The sequence below is a fragment of the Sinocyclocheilus anshuiensis genome, unplaced genomic scaffold, assembly GCF_001515605.1.
Source record: "Sinocyclocheilus anshuiensis isolate Anshui unplaced genomic scaffold, SAMN03320099.WGS_v1.1 scaffold88, whole genome shotgun sequence".
NCBI classification, from domain to species: domain Eukaryota; kingdom Metazoa; phylum Chordata; class Actinopteri; order Cypriniformes; family Cyprinidae; genus Sinocyclocheilus; species Sinocyclocheilus anshuiensis.
Window position 1 is genome coordinate 788,653 of NW_015555728.1, and position 24,094 is coordinate 812,746.

The 24,094-nt window shown below is 37.7% G+C and overlaps 1 protein-coding gene across 1 annotated transcript in view; it reads right to left on the reverse strand.

Annotated features, from left to right (window-relative positions):
- Window positions 1-3,820: 3,820 nt before the first annotated feature.
- LOC107672701 (transmembrane protein 2-like) overlaps window positions 3,821-24,094 on the reverse strand; it is a 27,203-nt gene continuing 6,929 nt past the window's right edge. Inside the window, exons 4-21 of the mRNA XM_016466007.1 lie at window positions 23,109-23,676; window positions 19,205-19,374; window positions 18,914-19,102; window positions 17,332-17,501; window positions 16,785-16,997; window positions 16,488-16,693; window positions 15,479-15,548; window positions 14,748-14,876; window positions 12,327-12,547; window positions 12,040-12,217; window positions 10,648-10,863; window positions 9,807-10,018; window positions 8,826-9,008; window positions 7,852-8,080; window positions 7,545-7,646; window positions 6,111-6,256; window positions 5,285-5,391; window positions 3,821-5,188 (exon numbers count right to left, since the gene is read on the reverse strand). Coding sequence (XP_016321493.1) covers window positions 4,980-5,188; window positions 5,285-5,391; window positions 6,111-6,256; window positions 7,545-7,646; window positions 7,852-8,080; window positions 8,826-9,008; window positions 9,807-10,018; window positions 10,648-10,863; window positions 12,040-12,217; window positions 12,327-12,547; window positions 14,748-14,876; window positions 15,479-15,548; window positions 16,488-16,693; window positions 16,785-16,997; window positions 17,332-17,501; window positions 18,914-19,102; window positions 19,205-19,374; window positions 23,109-23,676 — 3,518 coding nt within the window. The 3' untranslated portion in view covers window positions 3,821-4,979. The remainder of the gene's footprint in view (window positions 5,189-5,284; window positions 5,392-6,110; window positions 6,257-7,544; window positions 7,647-7,851; window positions 8,081-8,825; window positions 9,009-9,806; window positions 10,019-10,647; window positions 10,864-12,039; window positions 12,218-12,326; window positions 12,548-14,747; window positions 14,877-15,478; window positions 15,549-16,487; window positions 16,694-16,784; window positions 16,998-17,331; window positions 17,502-18,913; window positions 19,103-19,204; window positions 19,375-23,108; window positions 23,677-24,094) is intronic.

Genomic DNA, 24,094 nt, shown 5'->3' on the forward strand with positions numbered 1-24,094 from the left:
GATTGATATGTTCACCGACAACCGATTAATGGCCGTTGCAATCAAATTTCACCCCCGACGAACTTCTGGCAGTGTCAGAAGATTCAAAAGGGTCTGGCATGTGGGTGTGTAGTGTTGCTTGCACTATTCTTCTTAAATACGCCGGTATTGCCGCCATTCATATTTTTTCACTGCGTCTCATATGTTTTTAAAGGCAATCTGTGTGATGGGCGATTTGGACAAGGGATGGATCACGATTTTTTTCGAATATTCGATTAGTGATTTAAATATAGAATATCAAATTGGTTGTGCAATTATTGTCTAAAAAAGAAAAGATTCCCATGTTTTAGGTGCTGATGCCTTGGTTCATGTAACCAGAGGGTGGGGCTGCCAATAACCCACATAAAAGTTGTCAAAGACAACAGAAGAAGAACACATTGTCTCACGCGCACACTGTAGACTTGCGTGGCATATAACGGTAATGGTCACTTGGGACAATGTCAAATAACAGTTCTGTGTGGAGCTCTTATAATAAAATTAATGAAAATGAAGTGCAGTGCAAACTCTGCCATGCGAAGCTTGCTTATCATAGGTCAACCACTACAACGCACAGTCATTTGAGGGCGAAGCACTCAGCAGGTCCATCCACAGGTCAGCAGCAATCAGTGGCTAGTTTCATGGTCAGGACAACCAAGTTGGATGCTAAACGGGCAGAGCAAACAACGGCCCTCATCACTAAGATGATAGTTAAAGATATGCTTCCATTCAGCTTTGTAGAAGGAGAGGGTTTTAGAAAGCTTATGGAGTTTGTAGAGCCCGAGTTTACTGTCTCATCTAGAAAAACGATCACTGCCAGACTGGAGAAACTTTTTGATGACAATGTAAGGGAGCTGCGCAGACAATTAGCGAGTGTTGAAAAAATGACACTGACCACAGATTCATGGACAGCGCTTACAACTGAATCGTACATCATGGTCATCTGTCATTATATAGTTAATTGGGAAATTCACAGTGCTGTTCTGCAGACCAAAGCCATGCCAGAGCAGCATACTGCTGAAAATTTGGCAAATATGCTTTCCACTGCTATGGACCACTGGGGACTAAGCAGAAAAATCACTGCATGCGTGCATGACAATGCGAGCAACATGGTGCTTGCCAACACTGAACTGTTAGAGTGGGACTCTCAGCCTTGTTTTGCACACACACTCCAACTCGCTACAAATGACAGTTTCAAACTTCAACACATAAACCATGTCGTTGCATCTGCCTGTCATCTTGTTTCTCATTTCCATCACAGCACAACTGCAGCACAAGCGCTGAAACAAAAGCAGCAACTGCAGAACTTGCAACTGCACAAATTAGTGCAGTACTATGCAGTTCTACTGTAGGTGAAATTCTATTCATGACATGTTCGAGCGCTTACTCGAACAAAGATGGTCAATATCTGCAGTCTTATCAGACTGAGCTTTCACTAACTATCAGATGCACGAACCCTCGAACTGACTAATAGCTGGGGAGTTATGGAGGAACTCTTACCAGTGCTTCACTCACTTAAATGTGCCACCAATGCCTTGTGTGGAGAATCCGGAGTATCCATTTCCATGGTTTACCCGGTGACAGCAACTCTTCTCTCAAAACACCTCAAAGAAATCCCAGGAGAGTCTCCCAAAGTCTCTGAGTTCAAGCAAACAGTGTCTACTTCACTGGACCGGAGACTTGCGCCTGCAGATGTCAGCAGCGCTTGCAAGGTTGCACACTTTGCATCCTTCCTGGATCCTAGACACAAACACCTGAGGTTCACAACTGAGGAAGTTAGGGGCCATTCACATATCGCGTTTTTTGCGCGCTCAAGTTCGTTATTTCAAATGTAGACATTTACATGTAGGCAGGCACACTCATAATGGAAGCGACACCAGTTATTGCATTATTATTTCAGTCAAACCTATAAAACCCCTTGTGCAGGCCAAGGTGTATAATCTCATCTCGAACAGCTCAGAGAGCGAGGAAGAGATAGGCCTAACAGTAGAAACAGATGAAACACAACCGCTGGCCAAAAAGACACGAAGTGATTTGCTGTCTGCATCTGCAATCGCAGTCTTGTCTGGTGAGGACTATAACATAGAATCTCAGACACAACCAAACTAAATCAATACTGCCAGGACACGTGCCCACCCATCTACATCGACCCCATGAACGGGTGGAAAACCAACGACCACAAATACCCCCGACTGGCAAAATTAGCAAAGGCTTACTTGTGTGTGCCCATGACGTCTGTGCCATCAGAAAGGTGTTCTCTGAGTAATTGTGAACAGATTGCGCTCCCATCTTCATTCCGAGCATGTGGACATGCTCATTTTTTTTTGAGATAGGTTATTGTTATGAAGACAGACGTTCAAATTAATGTTCACATAAGTGCCGTCATTCAGGCTGTTCACTATGTTTTAATGCGTTTAGACCTAGTCATCATGGCTTGAGGTGATCTTCATGGATGAATCAATCAAACAAACTGTTTTATTTTTTTTAATTGCCGAACGTTCATGCTCATTTTTATGGAAATGTCCTAGGCTTATGAGCAGTTGATTTATGCTAATTGATGGACTGTTGTGTTAATAAGTGCCGTCATTCGGTTATGTTTATTATATTAATGTTTCAGCACGTTACAATCATTATATGGCTTGAGTGAAGAGAGCCTATTTTCTAATGAATTAAACAGGTTGTTATCATACAGAAAGCATGAATGGTCTCTCTCTCTGTGATTATGGGTGTTTAGCCTATCCATGCGTGCGGGGAAGAGGTGCGATTTTCGAATAATAATCAAATAATACCCGATCATCGAATATTATTATTTTTGCTTGAAATGCAGAATTGGACTACTTTAACACTATTGCTGTCGGTTGTTTTTCTTGTCCGTGGGTTTAAGCGACCACAACCGTGATATGGAATGCGAATTTTACCAAGGGAACCCCGCCAAATGTGTATTTTACCCCCCAAGCGCAATTTTTACCGGGGACCCCTTCGATTAAACCTACTGTCGGAGTGTTTAATACGGTTGACGGGCAGCATTTGAGCAGGAGTGAGCAGCTTTTATTGTTCTGGTTCTGTCAGCCCACCGCTAAACGAGCCCTGCTGAGTTCTGTGTGAATCCTGCTAGAAGCGTGACGGAAATTAATCGTGATAACTAATACTGCGCGCGAGGAAGATTTCGGCGGGAACGTTTATTGAGAGCTTTCGTAAGCCTGACGAAAAACATTCATACAGCACGGTCAATGCATGTGATCGGGTCAAATTTGTCTCTTTACCAAGCTAAAATATTTTTAGTAACAAAATAAAGACATATTATTTATGCTACATAGACCAAGATTTAAGTGTCAAATGTAGCCACAGGTGAAATCGAGTCTGTTCGCTTCTGGCATTTCGTATTTATCACTTATCATGTACATGTAGGCTATTTGTAATCGTTCAGATGAAAGATGAATGAGCTAAGTAGGAGCCACGAAAAAATAGGAACTGGGTGTAGTGTGTGGTTTAAGCCTTCATGTGATTGATGAGCTCTCACATCTTAATGTCCAAGTCTGTGGCTCACTCCATATTTCACACTCTCTGATATGGCAGGTAATACCCGAAAACCCGGTCTCGTTATGGCACAAAGCTCGATGTCCTGGATCAGGTCGGAAAGACGCTGGTGGAAATCGATGTAGTCCACGACAACTACAACATACCTCTAAAGCAATCCTGTCCCCTAGTGGTCATATAATTACCTCCAAGTATGCCTCATTTTCATTGTCACGAATGCAAAACATGATTTACAAACACGCATTTTTGTTTTATAAGCTTTGTAATATTTTATCTGAATTTCAGAACATCGAATTACAGCATAAAAGCATAGCTAGTAAAGAAAGAGCATTTTACAAATTAAAAAAAAAAATTCTACAGGTAACAACATATAGCCTACTGAGGAAAAACATTTTGCACCTTTAAGAAACTGCAATCTCTTGTTTCAGACTACCAATAAAACTCTTTATACAGTGGTTAACAAGTAGCCTAACTAATTCAACCCAAATCAAAAACGTCACATACAGGCAATTCAGGCTTCCCTTTCAATCACAATAATGACAATACATTTCATATGGGATGTTACATCTTTCAAACGAAGTGATGGCACTACAAAGGCTGATAATGGACATTATCTTAAATGGACAGTTCACCCAAAAATGTAAGTTCTGTCATTTACCCTCTTGTTGTTCCAAACCGAAATGTCTTTTTAACACAAAATGAATGAGATCACAGCCTCAGTCACCTTTCGCTTTCATTGCTCTTGTTTATTTATAAGTTTGAAATCTTTGGTGTGATTTCCTGTGTTGAATGGAAAGAGACCTGATAATAAACACATATAATTTCAGTGGCTAACTGGTTCAACACCTTTTCCACATACACATACATAACAGTAGACAATGTTTTTTTTTTTTTATGAAAAATAATTTAGCTGTAGATAATTTTTTTTTATGTTGAAACATGTATACTCTCAAATATCTAATGGTGAAACTATAGTCACTGATGTGCGAGCAGCAGTGAAACCCAGAATGACAATTAAATAATGGCATGTCCCATTAAATCAAGAGGAATAAATAACAGAAAAGGAAAGTCTGAGTGTCATTTACACCTGCAGATGGTTGGAGGAAGAAAAGAGTCCCCCAAATTACCATTTGTATTGTGCTGTACTTCTGCACTGGTGGTACGGAACTTCAAGATCATCCTCTGATGTACTTCTAGCTTGTGCTGTCCATTTTTTATCCAGTTTGGTGTGTATTAAAAAACGTGCGTCACTTTGTGCTGTAACATTTGACTAAATGCAACCACGCAGGACAAAACGACAAACAAAGACATTCACTCGCTTAACAAAATACTTGTTTAAAGGCCACTAGCGCTCTCCTTTCCCGAAATAAATTACGTTCATAATTTCACATTCATTCGCTGGTTGTGTTGTTTGTTCACATAAAGGCTCACTTTTGGCTAAGAGATTTTCTCAAGAGTTCAAGATCCATCCGTGTGGGAGGATCTTTTTGTGGTGGACAAGAGTATTCTTTTAGGGACAGGGGAATGAACCTTTCCTGTAATCCCAGCACCTTGGTATCTTGGCAGGCCAACAGAGCAGACCATGGCTGTGGTGAAGAACCTCCCTGGCCGAGGAACCCAAAGAAAGCAATGACGTCTATAAAAAGACATAGGAATCAGCAAACACAGAGTGAACCTCAACAAGGAAAAACAGATCTTGACAGTAGTTTTTGATGTTATAGAAATACGTTACCTTTCTTCTGAAGATCTGGCGTTTTAGCAGATCCCAAAGGGACCAGATATTGTGCAGCACCAGCAATGCCAGCAGGCTGACCTCTTGTGGCAAGAAGAACTATCGATCTACACAGAACCAAACTGATTTAGTCTAAACAGTGAAATACGGAAATTGCTTACCTTAAAAATAAAAGGTCTATTAAAATAGCAAAAATACACTACTGTTCAAAAGTTTGGGGTTGATGAAGTATTTACATTTTTTTTAAAGAAGCCTCTTATGCTCACCAGGGCTGCATTTATTTGTTCAAAATACAGTAATATTGTGAAATATTATTACATTTTAAAACAACAGTTTTCTATTTGGATACATTTAAAAATGTAATTTATTCCTGTTATGGCAGAACTGAATTTTCAGCAGCCATTACTCCAGTCTTCAGTGTCACATGATCCTTCAGAAATCATTCATATATGCTGATTTGGTGAGCAAAATATATTTCCTATTACTATCAACACTGTGCAAAAGAACAGCATTAATTTGAAACAGAAATCTTTTGTAAAAAATTATAAATGTCTTTACTGTCACTTTAGATCAATTTAATGAACCCATGCTGAAAAAAGTATACATTTCTTAAAAAAGACTTATGAACAGTAGTGTATATACTAAAAATCTTCAGTACATCAAATCAGCACTGCACAAATCCTTACACTCATCACCAGCTCCCTCAATACACACTGTATGCCACTTTTCAACCTCTTCACCCAGACAACTACTGCAGTGCATCAGTACTTCTCCCAACCTCCAGATATTCAGTTTTAAACCCCAAACAGCAGCTTTCACCCCTCACCTATTTATAATTCCAGTTTTAAAATACTGTTCCATTTTAGTGTCCAGCGTCATAAACAATGAGTTCTTTGTGACTTTTCCGGAGCATGCGTCCACAGTTACTATGAGGAACCCTGACTGGGTGAGTTCAAACCTCTCTGCATTCACCTATAGTACAGGAAAAAGAGAAAACAAAACGATTTTTTAATGTTAACAATAAGTTCTTCATGCACCACAAAAGAATATGCAAGTTAAATGAAGCTAAACACATCTTCTAATTTCCTGTCCTCTACACACCTCTCCCCACTGTCACCATCACAAAATGCACAAAATCACCCCATATTAAGATAGACAGACAGACAGACAGACAGACAGACAGACAGACAGACAGACAGATAGATAGATAGATAGATAGATAGATAGATAGATCTCACCATCATCCAGTCCATCTGGAATGACATGAAGAAACAGAAAAAAACTGAGATACACTAAATCCAGAAGAACTGTGGCAAGTCTCCAAGATGCTTCAAGAAACCTACCTGCAAAGCTACAGTACTGTGAAAAATTATAGGCACCTGTGTAAAAATGCTGTAAAGTGAGGATGCTTTCAAAAATAATGTCATAAATAGATTTTATTTTTCAGTTAACATCTATTAACTAAATCAAATCAATATTTGGTGTGACCACCCTTTGCATTTAAAACAGCTTTTGTCCTTGGTACACTTGCGCATAGTTTATTTTCAGGTAGCTTTGCAGATAGGGTTCTTCAAGCATCTTGGAGACATTGCCACATTTCTTCTGGATTTAGCAGGTCTCCATTTTTTCTGTTTCTTCATGTAATTCCAGACGGACTGGATGATGGTGCGATCAGATCTCTGTGTGGAGCACTGGCTCAAATCTCACTGGAGTTTTACAATTAATGGCAAAAGGAATGTTTGGAAATGTAAATTGATATTTCCTACTGACACACTACAGCAAAAGATAGAAATAACGGACTTAAAACCATTTTTGGTGGTGAAAATACTAATGGCTAAGACTTGGTGTGGTGATGATGCATATACACGTGGTGTGGTGTGTGTGTATGTATATATATATATATATATATATATACACATGGACACAAATTAATTTTAGTTTTTAAACACAAACAGTTGAAAAGGTTTTAAACTCGCTATCATTAAACATGAAAATAATAAAATATAGTACTAGCCATATCACTAAACATCCCTGAAAATGTGTTTTACTAAAAGTGATTTTAACTTTACTTGATTTAAAATCAAATTATATTATTTAACATACTTACTATGGCAGCCTTAAAATACTAAAACTACAATAAAAAATAAACTTAAAAAATGGAAATAAAGCTAGACATGTATTCTTACATTTTACTTAATAAACCAGTGAACACAAGCATAATTCTCCCAAGATGAAATTAATGTTTGGAATAATCACTCACAGTGATATAGGCTTGAGTGTCATTACTCTGTTCTTCTTTTACACTGAGGGATTTGATCTGAGTTTGGAGGTAGCTGTTCCATGGATCACTGGAGAAGGCAAACTACAGGGAGGAAAAGAAAAGTCACTCAAGGTTGACAGTTTAATGGCTCCCTGTTACAATTACCCAGAAAACGCAAGGTAAGGCTCTTGGACATGACGGCAGATGGACAGTCTGTCTATCTGGCACACAGTTCAAAGCCTGTCCCGCTCAAACAGAAATATACAAATGATCCTGTCCATTCATGTGGAGCTTGGACCGTCCTTACCCGTGAGGCCCCACAGGCTCTGCAGGGCTCTGTGTTCGGCTTTGGCATAGGCACTATGTTGCTGGCAGGCTTTCTGTATTTGGGGTAGGCATTGGCGATGCAGTTGCAGGTCTGAGTCTTTTGGTTGGCATGTATGGTGGCGATGATCTTCACTCTCTCACAGCCAGCGATGGAGCAGTAGCTATAGCCGTCTCGTCTGTGCCGAGCTCGTGCGTACAGCCATAACAAACTGGCGGTTAAACACAGGCTTGCTGTTTCAGACTGATCAGGCTTCACTGTAAACAATAATTTATCTGGATTTGACAATATAATTTAAAGCGAAGTAGGACAACACAAGTAAAACCCAGAGGCAATGTGAGAAAATGAGCAAACAAAATGATATACATCAAAATTAAAGGTGATATGTAAGAATTAATTTGTAGAGACTAAGCCACTCATGGGTCAATTCCACCGAAAAGTGTAAACAATGTGGCTCTGTGTCACTATCAAAACACGGCTCTGTTTGTATGAGCATCAGGATGAGCCTGACAAACCAACATGGTCTCAGTCAACGGCGTGATAATTAGAAATGTTTCTTGAGCACCAAATCAGCATTTTAAAATGATTTATGAAGGCATGTGACACCGATCACCTTTTCCATCATCTAATGATTAATAATTAACATTTAAATCTTTAGCAGATCTGAAAACAAATATCCATTTTTCATATAATAATGTAATGCCTAAATTCCCTTGGAGCATTTATAACAACAGATTTTAGTTTTTAGTGTTTTTTTTTTCTTTTTTAGAATTTTTATATTCTGTTTAAAGGGGTATTAATACTATTTTATTATTTTTATTGTAGGATATTATTAACTATATTAAAATCCTTAAAAAATGCATAACTTCACAAGACCAAATTTGATTCCTACAGCTTTTTGTGAAATCATTGTGTTGATAAAGGCCTGTTAACATTTCAAATACATTTTTTCCTACCCAACAGATTTGTCAAAAAAGTACTTCCTTTCCTGCTGTCGCTTCTCTAGGTCTGAAATGGATGACACAGGGCTGTAGTCTTCTATGCCATCAAAGCCGTTGCTCTGCTTGTTGTAGATGTCTGATGTGATCTGGAAGACTGTTTCATTGGGGTAGCAGAAGCCGAGTAAAGCCCAATCACCCCTACAAGAGCAACACAGTCAAAAAGCACATCAGATTGTCTCTGGCATGAGCACATAGCCGCGAGAACATATTTTGAGCAGGGGGGCTGAGAATTAAACCCCGGGGGGGGGTATTGCTGATGTTGTGTGTGGGATTTTTTTTTTCATTAAGAGTAATACTGAATCAACCTTAAGCATTAATTTTGTTCCAAGAATATGAAAGATCTAACGTTAAATATCAAAATAAGCACTGTAGAAGCAAGAATGCGAGATTGTTATTATTATTGGTTGCTGCTGAGGTAATAGACGCTCTCTGTCTTTCTCGGTTGTATCTTCGCAATGGCTGTAGAAATGGTCGTTAATTCTTGATTTGGGTCCAGCACAGACATGTTACAGGTAATAATATGATCAAAAAGTCATGGCAACAAACGACTTCCTAAGTCAGTTTAAGTTGAAACGACTTTCACAATCAATTTGATTAAACTTAATTCATGTTTTACTGTTGCTTATTTTCACTGTAGGCTTAGGCTATTTTTTTCTATGAATTTTAATGAAATTACAAATTAATCAAATTAGTTTTATTTATTTTTTGTTACAAAATTTTCATTTATTTATTTTTAACACCACAGCCCCAGCCGCCCCATTTTTTCTTGGGCTACACGCCAGGGGGTGCTGCAGCACCCTCAGCACCCCTACTTCCCGCGGTAATGCACGAGCAACACGTATGTTAATTACTAAGGCAAAATTTCATGGTTATATAGTTTAGTAACTAATGTTCTGTTTCAGATATGGGGGATCACATTCTTCCTTTTTTACTTACTGGTCAAAATTAATAAGTGACAGGACTGTTTCTCTGGGTGTAGGTCCATTCCAGTGCACCGTGTAGCTCTTGCCCATCATCAGTACAGGCTGGTACTGCTGAGAAGGAGCTGTCTGGCTTCTGATACCTCTGAGAACCATGGGCTTATCAGGGTATTCATCTCTACTGATAGATAGGCTCAGATTAGATGCACCCTGTGTCTGTATATACACCTATGTAGAACATAAGTAACATTGTTTAAAAAGCAGAAACAGTTAAGAGAATATACATTACTGTTCAAAAGTTTGAGGTCAGTGAGATTTGGATTAACAAAATTAAAAAATGAAATAAATTCAGCAAGGAAGCATTAAATTGTTAAAAAGCAGCAGTTAAGACTTACATTGGAACAAAAAACAATTTTAAATAATGCTGTTCTTTTGAGCTTTCTATTCATCAAAGAATCCTAAAGAAAATGTATCAAGGTTTCCACAAAATTATGAAGCAGCACACCTGTTTTCATCAGCAATAATAATAAATATGAGCAGCAAATTAGCATATTAGATTAATTTCTGAAGGATCATGTGACACTGAAGACTGGAGTAATGGCTGCTGAAAATTCAGCTTTGCCTATAAATTACATTTTAAAACATTAAAACAGAAAACTGTTATTTTAAATTGTAAAAATATTTCACAATAATATTTTTACTGTATTTTTCATTAAATAAATGCACCTTGGTGAGTATAAGACTTTTTTCAAAAGCATTAAAAATGTGTTACCGACCACAGCCTTTGAACAGTGGTGTACTTGCATATCAACATAACATGAAAATGCAAAAGGAGAATGAGACACCTATTTCTTTACCTGAAAGTACTTGCCGCTGCACACAACCCCATTCCAATGAGGAACATCCACACATTGAGGGTGGCGGATCAGGAAGTTGTCGGCCCTTGCCACATACGTATCTGTGTAATTGCTGATTGAACCATCCAGGTCATGAAAGATGGAATTTTTATCGCCGTCCAGATCATTCTGCTCAAACCACTCGCCTGGTCGGCCAAAAAATGCTCTTAGAGTTACCTGGATGATTAAAAGAGGATCACTGGTCATGAGAAATGTAAACGAAAACAACCGGACAGAAGAAGAATCAATGTGGTACCATTTCGACAACAAGTGAGGCAAAATATGACCACATTTAAAGACCTTTCCAAGGGCTCTTTTTAACATATGCTAAATATCAGCTGCCAGAACAGGGGCTTATTTTTTAATTACTAAGCACCAGAGCAGATGGTGACCAATCAAGAGAGAACAACCAGATGTGTCGTTTCTCAAAACGAAAAAAGAAAAAAAAATTATAGGTGAAAATGTCATAAAACTCTTCCGTTTTTTTTTTTTTTATATTCATTCTCTTTCTTACCCTGTAATCTCTATAATTATAATTTAAAAAAAACTGAAATTCAACCATTTCATTATATATATATATATATAAATCTGACTAAAATAAATAAAAAAATGGCCACAAATTCTTTTTGAAACACAATATATTTTAAAAGTTAACACCAGTGTTATTTTAGTATCACCAATATATTTTTATTAATATTTTGAATCAGTTTTTATTTTTATATTTTCCATTTTAATTTCAATTTCAGTTAAAAGTTTTAGTCATTTTGTTGTGTTTTGTCATTTTTAGTAGTTTTTATTTTTAATGTCTATATAGTTTTTATTCATTTTATTTCAGTTTTAGTTTGTTATGGCAAGTTTTTTAATACTTTATTTTATTCCAGTAATGTTTATTTTATTTCAAATATCAAATATGTTTTGTTTTTTTGTGGTTTTAGTTTTATTTAACAGTAATAAACCTGGTTAACACACTAACTTGGGCAGTCCCAAAATAACATGACTAAAATCAAAATAATATAATTTAAAAAATAAACTGAAACTATAAGCACTGAAAATATAAAGGAAAACTAAACTAAATGACAAACTGTTGCTTCAAGAGAAATATATATATATATATATATATATAAAACTCAAAACTATAATAAATGTGACTGAGATAATGTACAAATAATTAGAAAATATTTTAAAAAATTAGAAAATGTTCACAGTTTTTATTCTTTAGTATTGAATGTCTTATCACAGAAGCAGTTAAACTGAGTAACTTATTATGTCTGTAGGTGGGTTAGTAGTCACAGTATAGTAGTGTCAGTGAGCATTTGAACAGTTTCCAAGTCCTAAATGTGTATGTGCACTCACACTAGGCTGGAAGGCGAGAGACGACAGGTTATTTCTGGGTGTCAGCTGCCAGATGTTTTTCAGGCTGAATCCCACAGCCATGATGAAGCGCTCTGTCGTTGGACTGAAGGCCCGAAACGTGCTGTCTAAGATTCTCACTGGACCATCATTTATCTGAAAACCTCGGATTGGAAATGTCCTGACAAGAACAGAGCAAAAGGCAAACAATATTCCAGTCAAACAACGAATTTGCTAAACCAGACAAAAGTTAATGTTAATACTAATCTTCCCTGAGTTCCCTCACATACTTGTTTCTTGGTAGAGTCCTCATCTTTCCATCTACTCCACCGATCCCCCAGTATTTATTTTGTCCTCCATTGGTGCCACAATTTCTGCTTTCACCAACAAACAGAGACTGGGAGACCTCCTGACTAGAGCCCTCATCTTTAGGGTAGCTGCCATCACTGCAGTGAAGAGGAGGGGGAGGAGGAGGAGGGGAGTGAAACATTTTAGTTGTTTCATTAACTGCCTGCCTTAGGAGGTTGATGTAGAACACTAGAGCACACATTTGCCAATCAGGGGTGCGTTTCCCAAAAGCAACTATGGTCGCAAGTTCTGTCGTTACCAATAGAGTTCAATGGAACGAACCACCATAGTTAGCTAACGATGCTTTTGGGAAACGCACCCCAGACTGTGAGTGTTTTAGCTTTAAAAAAAGTGTTCCTTTAAATGACTATGCCTGCAGCCAGGGACAGAGACAGCAAGAACATTCCTGCATATACACAAACACTCACATAAACAGTGGTCGACCGATTATCGTCGCCGATATTAAGCATTTTTATGATTATCGGTATCGGTCATTTTCAAAATCGATTCGCCGATAAAATAACTTAATTGTGAAACGCGCTATTTGGCTCGGATCCAGCATGTTCTGCGTGTCTCTGTGTATGTAAATGGCACAAACCAGCGGTTTTGTTTTCTACACATAGTGTGCGACGCTCGCGGTGATTTCAGCTTCTGTCGTCTCACTACATGAGGACATAAATACATGAACAACATCTCGAGGTATAACCATAACCGGCGTTTGATGCACTGGTCTTTAGTTGTACAAGGTTATAACTTGCTGATTAAGCATAAAAAGGGATCAGAGAATATCATTGCTGATGCTTTATCTAGAGCTTGGTCAGTGGCTTGAGAACTTGTTAACACTTATATAATGTGTGAATTATATAGTTTTTACATATATATAGTGTTACATTCCTCGTATGTTTTGTATTTTTTTTTGCTCCCTGTTTTCTTTTCTCCTTTTCCTCTTTTGTTGTTTCTGTTCTAAATTCTTAGGTTTTGTTTATTGGCTGCTCGGTTCATCAGTTGATCAATCAGGATGGACCTACCCGTTTAAAAGGCGGCCGGGTTTCGTGTGCTGCTGTCAGCCTTCCCGCTTTCCAGCCAGCGGGCGACTGTCCATTTTTGCCAGCCGCGCTCATTTTTTTCTTTGACTGTTTGAGTTGTGTTTATTCGTTATTTTGAATTGTTCAGTTGACTGACTTACTTGTTAGTTTATTGAGACTTTCTGGTCCTGTGGTTAGGTTTACTAAACCTGTGTCATTGTTCGCTAGAACTTAGAAACACCTGTTGCTGAATGATTAGTGCTTTAGTTGCTGGTTTGACATATGGTGCTAAGTTACCCCTGTGATCAGTTAACCTAGACCAATGTGTTTTTGTTAAGTGAGTCCTGTTAGAATGATTTCGGGAAAAGGAGGTAGGTAAGTTTTTGCATTTAGATGTTTTTGCATTTGTCAGTTCTAGTTAGGGAGTGACTGACACCTATGTATTTTTGCTATTAATCAGGGTAGTTTATGTTGGGCGTCGGATACGCTGAAGTTTGCGGTTTTATTTCTACATTTTCTGTTTGATAGTTAGATTAGTTGGGTTGAGGTTCAGTTATCGGGGTTGTTTTGCTTTTGATTATTTCTTTGTTTTGGCATTACTCAGTTTTCTCCTTTTTCCCATAATTTATCCTATAAGTTATTTATTTTTAGTGATTGCTAATCTGCACCTCTCAAATATAAATCGAGTTCGTATTGAACGTGATTGCCTGTTTCCTGGTCATTTCCTTTCATGGTTTGCCCCAGTGCCAGTTGTGTCTCACTTAAATGTTACGAAACATCCCCACAAATATTAAACACGTAACATTACGAGCTAGCCAACATAAACGAGCGGATAAAAGAGGATAAAAGATTTATCCTCTATTTAAGAGGATAAATAGAGAACTATTGTATAGGGAAATGTATGTGTGAGCACCCGCCACACAAGCACATCGTGCCGGACCTTTGAACAATGAGGCATTTCAGAGAATGAACGAAGATGCCTTGTGTACGTGCAATAAAAATTTGAACTCATAATTGATTGCATGAGTCTTTCCTGAAGCCACACTTTATAAAATGTTGCAAATCCCAAATGACTTATGAACTGCACTATTATGAGCCAAAGGCTGGAAATGCTAACTGCACCACAGGAAGCTGGGTATTAAATGAAGATGGAGAAATAGCAACAGCACTGATATTGTGTGATGAACATTACCTGAAGATAAATTTAAAAAAAGACTCCGAATGCGTCTACAAATCATAAAGTCTAATTATCCTAAATCATTGTTATTATTTGAAGGATTGTTTTGCCCACTGACTTGTGAATTTGGCATTAGAATCATAGATGAGGCATTTGATTACCTTAAAGTTGGAATGAACACGGTTGTTATAGAAGATGCCCAGAGGCGTGAGCTCAGCTTTAGTCTCTGGAATCAGTCCATGAGAATCACCTGTAGAGGAATTGTGGAAAACATACCAAATTCCTGCATCCTGAGAGAAAAAAAAAGAGAAAATTAATATACCAGGTATTTTCATAAATATTTTCATATCCTTAACATTTTCTGAAGGTTAAACAACTCCTTCTACTGACAATTTGCTTACAAATGCCCTATTTTGTACTAGTGGAAAGAGCGGGTGAATAATATTTACTCCTGAGTCCTGATTTCTATCACAGGAAGATGACTGAGACTCTCTTAACCTGGTCTGCTGAAAGCATGACTTCATAGGAAGCTTTTCTTTTAATAAAAAAGGGTGGAGGGTGCATCCTTTTATATACAAAACCCTCAAGCAAAACAAAGCGCAACAATACCACCAGCCTGAACAGATTTCTTTTGGCAAATACATTTTTAATTAAAGAATTGGAATGTGGAGATGCTATCTGTGATTGCACAAGCGCCTTGATGTTCTCATCAGTATCACAGAGCTGTGGGCATCATTTCAAAGAGCACAAATTCAATCAGAGAAAGTCACAGAATAGTCGTTCTATGATAAATAAATACCGTGAAAATGTTGCAAACAAACACTGACTCACTTTTCATTGCAGATCATAGTGAAAATTATTCATTTGGTCAAATCAAGGATTGTGCATATACCTGTGATCCAGCTGCTGAGTTACTGATCAAATGATTATTGGGGTGTGCGATCCAAAATGTAGACACTGCCCTAGAATACACACATTAGACAGGGTCTTGTAAATGTGTGATCTTAAAATACATTGATTGAAGCATTTGTTTATTATGTTTAAAACAAAATAATACATTTTAGTCTTAGCTTTTAGATATAGTTTATTATATTATAATAATAAAAATGAAATAAACAAAAACTAAATTATAAAAACATTATAATAAAACTAACAAAGATCAAGCAAAACCTTAAAAATAATAATAATGAATAAATAATTAATAAGCAAATAAATCTTTGGCAGCACTAAAATACTAAAACAACAATAAAAATGAAATAAACAAAAACTAAATTATAATAAAACTAACAAAGATCAAGTAAAACCTTAAAAGTAATAATAATAAATAATTAATAAACAAATACATTTAAAACACCTGATAAAAATAATAACCTGAATAAAAAAAAAACTACAATAACCCTGGCACAAAAGTCCAACTGTTTACAAACTGTTCCAAACTGACCCCAGCATTACCTCACTGTTTGATCAGAACTACAACTCTGAAACATATTCCAACATCCACCTTCATCCTGAACATCTACAGCTCTATACACAAACACACACATGCTCCTAAAACAGTTTTTATCCTTTTTAAAACAGCACCTTCTCAGCTATCCTCTGCCAGGGACATTGGGTGTTTTATTGCCCAGATAAGAGAAAAAGACTATTGCTGAGTCTCGGGAAATGAGAGCTCTGTTCTTTCTCCTGTTATTTGACCAAAAAATACAACAGGTCACACTGTCAAGGTCAGTTACCCAGAGCAGAACAAGCACTCTTTACATCAAGAGACTTTAAGATAACATTCACACACATGCTCAATTTCAAGCTGAGAGGCTTCAAGAAGTGTGAATATTGGCTTCATTGCAAGTTACAGGTCTATGAAGCAATATTCAATAAATATGTGTGAGTTTATGGTATCTTACTTGCACTCGTTTGCAGGAGATGGTACATATCCTTTGTGTGCCCTGTCTGTAATTTCTGTGCACATGCTATCATTGCGGTCGGTAGGTAGAATGGTTCCTGGCCTGGTCAACAAGCCTAGGTTATGGAAAAATACGTTCCTTTGTTCAATCCCGTCCTCCAGGAAAAAACAATGTCCCAGTGTATCATAGCCAACTGTGTCCCTAACCTATAATAAAAGGAAGATATCATGATGAATCAAAACGAGAAGATCAATGAAAACAAATACATTATTGTTAGGACATATATATTTCTCTCACCAGCAGGCCATTAGTGGCATGTATGCCAACACATCGGGAGAAGGAGTGATGGATGGAGAGGGAGTCCAGATAGGTGTGGTCACTGTATCCCCCGCGCTGGTCCACATCTCCACACCTATGAAAGTTCACAGGGGATCTGCCCTTCTCCCGCTGCTGACCCATGTGTTTCAGCTCCACCTGAGACAAGTGGACTGACGAGAAGTTCCCCAAAATCTGAACAAGATAAAAAAACAAGAAATCAAAAACACAAGACCAAGTGTTGGCCAACAAATATCTATCTATCTATAAAAAAAAAATGTAAAAAAGAGTCGTTGTATAAGTGCTACTGTGTGTTGTGGCTTTTCATTCTGCTGCCAAAAATAACACACAAATTTAAGATTATGCTTTCAGTTCCTTCCATTCAAAAAAGAGCTATACTCCATTATCTTGTGCAAACCCCAACATACAACAGCCTGTTATTTCTCCACATGACAGCACCAGACAGCTTAGTGTTACATAAACACACAACCGCACACACATATACACACACACAGACCCTCAAACAGACCTTGATGTGTCCCCCGAAGGTGTCGTAGCTGAAGTACTGGCACTGATTTTTTCCGTAGCAGGAGTTTTCCATTTCTCCATGAATGAGGATATTCCTTGAGAGGAGGGCCACCTCCGCACGCATGTCCACACCGTCCAGTATCTCTCCCACGTGGGTGAACTGAGGCTTTCCTGAGAAATTCCGACACATAAACACACTCCATAAAACTCACTGACTAATGATAGAGTTTGAAAATATGACGAGAGATTTATCTTAAATAATGAACCCAAATTGTAAAATTAAAAATACAATAAAAACTAAAAAAATAACATTTCTCTGTTTAAATATTTGTATAATTTAATTAAATGAATTAAGAAGAATTAATAAGACGAATTAGGGAGAAGTGGAATGAATGAGTGGATTAGCTTTTAAAAAAAAAGTTTCATAAATAAATAATGGATCCAGGACATTCATTCGGACTGCCCTTTACGCACACCCAGAGTACACACAGTATCCTTCCAGACAGAAAAGGGCTGGCAAAAGCTTTGCCAACAGGACACATTGCACAAGGTGATATTTAAACTACATCCTGTTAATAGAGGCCACATATTGAAGACATTTCCATTCTCCAACCAATTAACATATGTGCTGGGAATAATGACCATATTGTAATACATGCACAATACAACCCAGAACCTATTTGGATACTTAATAATTATGAATGTTTTAGCATTATACAACAATATCAACTCAAGTGATATTTATTTTAAAGATATAAAATACCATTCAAATGTTTGGGGTCAGTAAGATTTTTTTATTTATTTATTTAATTTTATTCAGAAAGGATGCATTAAATTGATCATGAGTGACAGTAAAGCCATTTAAATGTTACAAAAGTTTTCTATTATTAAAAATCCTGGGAAAAAAAAAAATAAAAAATCACAGTTTCCACAAAAATATTAAGCAGCAGAACTTATTTTCAATGTTAAAATAATACAAAAAGTTTCCTGAAAACCAAATCAGCATATTACAATGATTTCTGAAAGATCATTTGACACTGAAAACTGGAGCAATGGCTGCTGGAAATTCAGCCACGCAAGAATAAATAAGATTTTAAAACACATTAAAATTACATTTCGATTACATTGAAAAAAAGAAGAGTCCACTATGTGGTACTGCACATATGCTGCGCAGACACAGCTGTGCAAGAGATGGAGCAGAATGTGAGAAATCAAGTATATTTCTTTCTATCTAACGAAAAAACATTCAGACATTTGTATGACATAAGTATCCAAATTTCTATACTCAATAAAGACCAGCTGGGACATTAGCACTAGAAAGCAATTAGTGAAAATGTTTTTAACAGGGTGGAGCACATGATGGTGGAATTATCTATATAGCCACTGCTGGCTTCTGGTCAGAAATGGAATTCTGGTGAACAGTCCTCGCCCTTTTGCTGTCTCAAACTCAATGACACTGTCATCACTTGAACTCGGCTGTATCCAAATTCACAGCAAGATTCAGGACAGATACACTTTACATTATCACCACAAGAAACCGGAAGAAAAACATGCAGTTTAGCGCAAACACACCACCACCTCACCTTGAATTCGAACCTGTTTCCTGTTGCAGTGGGGACACGGGAGCAGGGTGAATTCCTCTGCCTGATGCATGGAGTAATCGGTGCTGGCCACCACAATCCGATCGCCCGGATTCCAGCTGCTAACATCATCCATCAGGTTCAGAACCACTTTATCCACTGCATCCACCTGGAAGCCTGTTGTAGGGTAACCTTTATGGTAGAACAAAAACCAATGTAGGTTTTAAAAGGGATTTCTTTTAATACATTCTTGATCAATATTGTAGATTTTACCCTATGCTGTCCAAAACGTACCATTTTTCCACTCGCTGTAAGCAGTAACAGTGAAACCAACACCATCCACAGTGATGAACTCTCGGCGAGCCAGCGCCTTGCCACCGGTGTCATGGTTCTCATGTTCTCGTACGTCTTCCGAGCAAGAAGCATTGCCTCCACCAATTACCGAGACCAAGGCCCATGCCTGCCTAAAACAGAGATGAGAAAGAGCTATTAAGAAAGCCAGCAATGGACAAAAACATGCAAGAAGATGTGACAGATTTGGAGGAATGGTGTATTCATAGAATATAAACTGGCTCAAATCAATCAGTTCGACGACAATAAAATATAAATTACAAATTAGGATGAATGGCTTCTTCATTAAGACTTGTCAGTGCACTCCCATGTGAAAGTGACGACCAGTTATTGAACATAAATTGAATGTAATGGAAGAGAAGCCAAAACTCTTGAGTTAAAAAGCCAAACACTGTCAAGGATGAATGAGATTGACTAATTGAATCCTTCCTTCCTATTATTTATCTAGTCAGCCCATTAGTACAGTAAAAAGAGCAGTTGTCACTCAACTGAAGGCAATTGAATTTGTCTGTCATCAGTCTATGATGAGAATATAAACCAAAATGTGGAATTGTTTGAGGAAAGTCATTGCTTTCTGAAAAGAGTGAATATTCACAATGTTAAAGGGTTTGAAAAATTTTCATTTACTCATCCTCAATTTCATTACTGTATGGTTAAATTTAAAGAGATAGTTCACCCAAAACTGAAAATTCTGTCATCATTTACTCCCTCATGTCGTTCCAAACCAATATGACTTTATTTCTTCTGCAAAGCACTACAGAATGTATTCTGAGAAATGTCTTGGTGTTTTTTGTTTGTTTGTTTGTTAGTTTTTTTTGTCCATACAAAGGAACAATCTTCAAAATATTTTATTTTATGTTCCACAGAAAGAAAAAACAAACAAAATCATACAGATTTGAAATGACATGAGAATGATTATAAAACGGATAGTTTTATATATATAGACCGGGCCTTGATTCTGATTGGTTGAGCAGCGTTCGAAGCTGTTGTAAATTACTCTACAAACATACACCTTTGTTTACTTTGTGTGTTGCTTGGCAACAGGGCTGACTGGGACGCAATTTCAGGCTGGGAAATCTCACACTCATCCAGTGGTTTACAGTGAATTTATAACAGCTAAGGGGGTTTTAGGTACTCCGCTTCGCGTCGTGCCTAACAACACCCCCTTAGCTGTTATAAATTCACTGTAAACCACGGCTTCTTGGGGCTTATTGCTTTAATAAGATTTTTCATTTTTGGGTGAACCATCTTTAAATTTCAGTCTGTTCCTCACACAAAGCTGTTGTATTTCACTAATATCCATTAGTATAATATGCATTTGGACCACGTTAATGATGCCTTTTATAATTTCTGGGGCTTAACAACCCCTGGTCACTATACACTTCAATTGTATGGAGAACAGCAGTGTGAACCTTCTGCTAAACATCGCTTTTTGTGGTCTCCAGAAAAAAAGAAAGACATTTGGGTTTGGAATGACATGAGAGAGTGATAAATAATGAAAGAATACGTTGAACCATCCCTTTAAAAATGATAATAATGAGTGTCTTGACTTTTTACATCATTAATTCATAAAATATTACCCAGTGTAAATATAACCAATCCTACTTCCTCTCTCCCTATAAGGCATCATTCAGTTTTGGCAAGGATGGAACTAAAAAGAGTGGAAAAAAGGGGGTAAAAAAAACCAACAAAAAAGAACAAAACTATGGCTCAACAGACTCTGGAGCTACTGGTGTCAGCTTCTGCGGTAGCATTAATACTTCAACTATGATGAAACTGCAGGTACTTCACAACAACTAGGTCAGAACTGCTATTTGTTATACTGACGCATATGAGCTCCAAAGGCCAAGCCTCAAACACGAAACCCTCTAGAGGTTTGGAAAATAGTGTCTCATTGAACTTTCTCCCATTAAGGAGTGTGGTTCACTGCAGTTTACAACAAGTTTATAAAATCTTTGTGGATAAACAGAGTGACTAACTACCCACTTTGAGACCAATAAGGCCAATTTAGCTGCTATGAGGTGGGAGGTCTATGATGGCCAGAAACCACACTTGTATTATCATTTTATCTTTCATATTTTCATCTTTTAGCAGCCACCAAGGAAAGATTACCTAATTTCTCAGAATACACAGGAATCTTTCCTGTCTTTTTCCATCTTGTTCCTGGCTATTCCCTACCCTCAAAGGGGAGAAGAACATCTAATATCATTAAAGAGTGAATCGTCCCAATATTTCCTGCACTTTTAACACCTTCCACATTTACATATTCAGTATTTTGGTGTGGCACTAAAACTTAAAGTCTTTGTTTAACAATCATGAAATGCTGTTTCAAAACAGCAGGCTGCAATCATTTTTATAATTCCATGATGTTAAAACCTGCATGAAAGTTGTGGAAATAAACCACTTTCCACAATAGCACAACAAACTCTTTCTTCAACACAGATACAGATACACCAGGGATCTTATCAGTGACTCGGGGACAAAGGCCTTTTGTCATTTAGCTCTTTTGATGCTCCAAAATATGATGATCACCTTGCAAAAGGACTCCTTTTTGCAAAATAAAATCATACTAAAGAAATTGTAAAAATCTAATATAAAAAGGCCAATTTATACAGTGTGAGTCAACATCTTATAAAGGCAACATCTTGTTAAATTAAAAACTTGCTAAATTAAGTCATGGGCTTATTTGTACTATAACCAAAATAAATTATTGAAATGTTAATCACAAACATATTTACTTTGTATTTAATTAACAGTTAATCTTTTTCTACCCACTATTAGAATACATTTAGAACTTTATATTACTTTCTATTATATAAAGTTTGTATTTTGACCCTCTTGCAACCCCTGGAGGTCCCCATGCCCCTCATGTAACACATGCTTTGTATCCAAACATACACCTCTTTCTACAGGGACAATCCTCCCTGAGCAACCAGGAGTTCTCTCTTAACAACACAAACAAACTTCACAATAATCAACATTCTTTCATACCTCAACTTCTAGCAACTTGCCTCCTAGTCAGTCTGACATTGGCAAAGCACATATGTTAGATTTATCACTAGCCGATAACAGGCTTATAACTTTATTTCTATCAAAAACATGTGAGCTCCAACGCACCCCTCAGGAGTGCCTAAAGTCAGTAGACAGCAGACAGATAATATTTCTTCGTATGATACACTACTCTTTGCCTTACAGTTCTAGTTATGTAACAGAGAGAACACAGAAATCTTCTGAGTTTTCATGCCCAAGACCTTTGACTAAACTAATGTGTCTAGAGACACAGTCTGCAGTTTGAACATTAGAGTAAGCATGCATATTTTCCATATTTCTTTAAGTAGTAAGAGAATGTTACAAACAAGTGCCTTTGCAATTAACTGTAAAAGTAGGCTTTATGTCTGGAGGAATTTCTATATTTGACACCAAACTCTTTAGAAAATATTTTCAGCTGCACGGTAATAAACTTCATCCCTCACTGAAAATCCATACTTTCCATCTGCAATGTAAATAAAAGAGACTCAGCATCTGGTTCTTCTGGCTTTGAGCTCTTGAAAAATTCTCGCAATGAGATATTATAGACAGATACACACATCAGCACTTTTCAAACAAATCCTGGAAATATGCCTGTTTAACCTTTCACCGGCTTTTCCTGCAGAATACTGCCATTTGATACACTGGGAGGCTTCTTTTGATGTGTTTCTGTGTAACAACCAAACAGGTCTCCCAATCTGAACAGCTGAAAATTGGCCAAAACCTCTCTAAAACTAGCCAACATACTAGTAAGCCAGCTTTGGCTGGTTTAAGATTATTTTTTCAGTAGTGATGCTTTCAAAATGCCTTCCTTATTCACCTGTATTTGAGATTATTGACATGATTGCTGCCTAGAAGATCCTTGATGGTTTTCTTGGTCTCTTCCAGCAGGCTCTTAACCGCAGAATCACCGGTGGCCAGTGCAACAATGCGTCCTGCAGGTAGAGACTCCAGCAGCTGACTCAGCCTCTTACTGTCGTTATAGGAATCGTGTGTGTCAAAACGCTCGTTGCTCACCACCTCCGCCGTGTCCTGATCAACCACCCGCAGGTTAATTCCACGGCTGAAGTTCTTCTGGAAGCCATGGTCACCGGTAGCCAAACCTGAAGCAGGTACGGTGCGAGTGAGGAAGGTCCAGGACAGCCTCTCTGACCCGTGGAGCTCCAGAGTTCCTCCGGCATTCACACCCAAAAACTTGCGGCCCATGCCAGGAACCTCAGTCACGGCGGTTTCATCCGATCGGCCGACCAGGGTGATGGTAGCCAGGGAGCGATAGCGGCATTTTGTAGCCCCAATATGGAGAGCACCGCCATCTTCTATCAAAATGTGGCGCGTTCGTAATGTAATGTTTTTTGAGCCTTTTTTATCATCGGCAAAGACAACCAAACCTATAATAAAATGAATGAAATCAGCACAAAGAGGAGATTTAAAGGGATAGTTCACCCAAAAATTAACATTTTGTCATTAATTACTCACCCTCATGTCGTTCCAAACCCATAAGACCTCCGTTCATCTTCGGTACACAAATTAAGATATTTTTGAAGGAATCTGAGAGCTCTCTGACCCTCCCATAGACAGCAAGGGTCCTTACACGATCAAATGTAAATTGCGTATGCTGTTTTGTGTTAGCTGCGCCACGCGGATACATTGTTTTCGTTCAAATCAAAGCGTAAATGATGTAAACAGCGTATCCGCATGGCACAGCTGACACAAAACAGCATACGCAATTTACGTTCAGTGGATACTCTCCAAAATGGCGCTAGGGTGATGCGGAGGAGACGAATTGTTGAATAAAGTCGTTTTTTG